This window comes from Sinocyclocheilus anshuiensis, unplaced genomic scaffold (assembly GCF_001515605.1).
Source record: "Sinocyclocheilus anshuiensis isolate Anshui unplaced genomic scaffold, SAMN03320099.WGS_v1.1 scaffold417, whole genome shotgun sequence".
Lineage (NCBI taxonomy): Eukaryota > Metazoa > Chordata > Actinopteri > Cypriniformes > Cyprinidae > Sinocyclocheilus > Sinocyclocheilus anshuiensis.
In genome coordinates this window covers 713278-716504 of record NW_015537953.1, presented here as the reverse complement: position 1 = coordinate 716504, position 3227 = coordinate 713278, and the positions used below count along the sequence as shown (strand labels likewise).

Genomic DNA, 3227 nt, shown 5'->3' with positions numbered 1-3227 from the left:
GGCTGGTTATGTACTTGCTCAAATATTGATTTCGGATCATTTTTAACCAAAAAAAAAGTTACGGACTGCAGCTTTAATGTCAAATGTCTCTATGTACGTCTGAATATCATTTTGCGCAGACTTTATAGCCAAACTGAAAACGACAATGAATACTTTACCTCAGATCTTGAAAATAAATGAAAGGAAACATAAACGTTCAAACTGTGAACGCAATGCGAACAAAAAAAATGTGTATTCAGTGACAAAGATTGTATCAGCCACTCCACGTGTCTTTTTAATAATGTTAAAATGGTTTCATATTTATGAATTTGATTAATCCATTTCGTTGCGAGTGAATAAGCGCGCTCTCAGAGAAAGACTTCGCCCACACGCTCCTTCTGATTGGCTGTGATGTTTGATTGATTTTGTCGCATCTCATGTAGACAGACAAATTACTCATCGCTGTAAAACTTATCGCATCGCGTCTAGGACACGGTGTAAAACAAAAGTCTCAAGATAGACCTTGTGTACATTTCCTGTTTACGGCAGCAAAGTGACGTGATTCCAATGTGGTTTATCTTTATGAAATCTGTGCCCACACCGGAAGAATAAATCATCCTGTTTATGCTGGAATACGTGACAGTCTCGACGCCCGACATGAGGACCTGCAGGTGGCCATTGAGAACATTTTTGCCCAAGTATCAACAGGAAAAGCTGGTTTCCCAGGATATACAATCTGAAGCACGGTTGTAGTTTTGTCATGCTGTAATTAAGCCGTGTCGCAACTCCAGGAGCATGGCTGGAGCTCAGGTGAGACGATCTACGGGAGCTTGTTGCATCAGAATTGCGTAAAACGGAATATCTCGCCATTTCAAAACCTTAAGAAAGGAAACCGGTTTATTCTGTACCCCTGACCTAGCAGTTTGGATTTCAGCCTACGGGCTTAAACATTAGGAGGGGTTGTTAGGATGAAAACTTAAATAAGGACCCAATAATGTTAACCGGAGGAATAAGGAATTTACTTTATAATTTTTTATCAAATTACAAATTGTATAAACTATATTACGGAAGGTCGTTTTTTTTCACCTCAGGAAAAAAAGGAAGTAGTTACATTTTGAAATCTGAAGCCTCAACCAGTGTTGAAATTTATGTTATTTTTGTTATTTTCAGTTTTCATTTTGAGCTTAGTTTAAGTTTTAGTCATTTTGTTTAATTTAGCAGCATTGTTTATATTAGATATTTCTATTTAGCTTAACTTCATTTTTATTTCAGTTTTAGTACTTAAACTTATTTCAGTTAGTTGCAACATTTCTAATTTTCACTCTAAAAAATGCTGGGTTGTTTCAACCCAACACTCTAAAAAAAGGTGGGTTGTTTCAACCCAACTTTGGGTCAAATATGGACTAACCCAATTTTTGGGTTAAAGATTTCATTTAAAAATGTAACCCAACAGCTGTGTTAGTCCATATTTGACCCAAAGTTGGGTTGAAACAACCCAGCATTTTGTAGAGTGTTCATTCAGGGTTAAGATTATGTTTTCATCTAATATTTTATTTTAGTTTATTTGAATTACTGAAAAAATATTTTTATAGTTAGTTTTAGTTACAATAGCACACTGCTCTGTGAAATATAGTCACAATTTTGCAAAAATAAAATCATCTTTTTTATTCTGAAGTGTAAAAACAGTTCCATAAAAATCATACAAAAAAAAACATGTTTATTTTTTTCTTAAATATCATTGTATTTTAGTTCAAGAACACAATGAAATATATATATATATATATATATATTTATAGAGAGAGAGAGAGATAGATAATCTCATTTACATTGTAACTGCTGTTAACAGGACCAATTAATTTTTCATATTTAGAGAATTTTTTGTTTTTCTTTCTCTCCCTCACAGTGAGTGCATATGAAATAAGCTACATTTTATAGAATTTGAATTGTGTAATATTGAATAATGGGAATCTTTTACACATGAAACCACAATAACAAATTAGCAGTACCGATATGTATTTACATGGGCATAATTGACCACTTAATCATGTATTACATAATTATAATTATAATATTTAAATCTAATATTCGACTATACACAGTAAAAATTATTCTCACACATGAAGACTTTGAAATGCATATGAAATCTCTCAAATGCTTACATTAATATCTACATCAAGTCTACATATGATCTACATACTACATACATCCATTTTAAGATTTAAAAAAGTCAAAGACTCATTTTAAACAGTACAGTATACTTAGAACACAGATTTTACGACAGTACAGTATACTAATGAAATCTGTTTCGGATCTTGAGAAATGGTCAAAAGCTGAATTAATGAGGTAAAGTGAAACTTTACAAGTGCATTGCTGTGGGAGATGTGGTGTGGTGGGTAGTGCACATGCTCAGACATGCTGCACGCAGGCATTAATGTGGGCGACTATCACTGAAAATGGTAAAAATAAGTGCATTGCTTTGTACTGTCATTAAACTCCTTTTGAGTTCTGCTCTAACTTTTCCTCAGACCTCAGGAGAGTTCGGGAGCAATGGCACATCAGGGTGATTAAAATGGTCTTCACAGAGTCAAAAACGAGTCCGGCCCACCTTCAAGACTTTAGCATCTCCTGTGTGGAGACCTTGCTGTCCTCTGCTGTATTCTCTTTCAGGCTACTGGTTGTCTCCCGACCAGAGCCGCGTTGAATGTTGGCCTTGGACGACCTCTGCCGCCTCGTCCCGTTGCGAACGCAACACATCAGGTTCTTGATGGTGGTCCACATTTCCTCGTCTCTGTAGGAGTAGATGATCGGGTTCATGACGGAGTTGAGGACGGCGAGGAGCAGCAGCCAGCGTTTGAATTTCAGGACGTCGCATTGTTCGCACTTGAGTCCGTCCAGAAGCAGAACTACAAGTCCAGGAGTCCAACAGATCACAAACGCTCCTAAAAGAGACAAACAAACATTTGGGTTTAATTGTTTTTAATGATATCACCATATATATTTGTGACCCTGGAGCACAAAACCAGTCTTAAGTCGCTTGGGTATATTTGTAGCAATAACCAACAATACATTGTATGGGTCAAAATTATTGATTTTTCTTTCATGCCAAAAATCATTAAGATATTAAGTAAAGATGTTCCATGAAGATATTTTGTAAATTTCTACTGTAAATATATTAAAACTTAATTTTTGTTTAGTAATATGCATTGCTAAGAACTTCATCTGGACAACTTTAAAGGCGATTTTCTCGA

The 3227-nt window shown here is 35.4% G+C and overlaps 1 protein-coding gene across 1 annotated transcript in view; it reads right to left on the bottom strand.

Moving 5' to 3' along the window:
- Positions 1-1799: 1799 nt before the first annotated feature.
- The window catches only part of LOC107664802 (lysophosphatidic acid receptor 3-like), a 10308-nt gene continuing 8880 nt past the window's right edge, over positions 1800-3227 (bottom strand). The window contains exon 3 of the mRNA XM_016455478.1: positions 1800-2918. Coding sequence (XP_016310964.1) covers positions 2587-2918 — 332 coding nt within the window. The 3' untranslated portion in view covers positions 1800-2586. The remainder of the gene's footprint in view (positions 2919-3227) is intronic.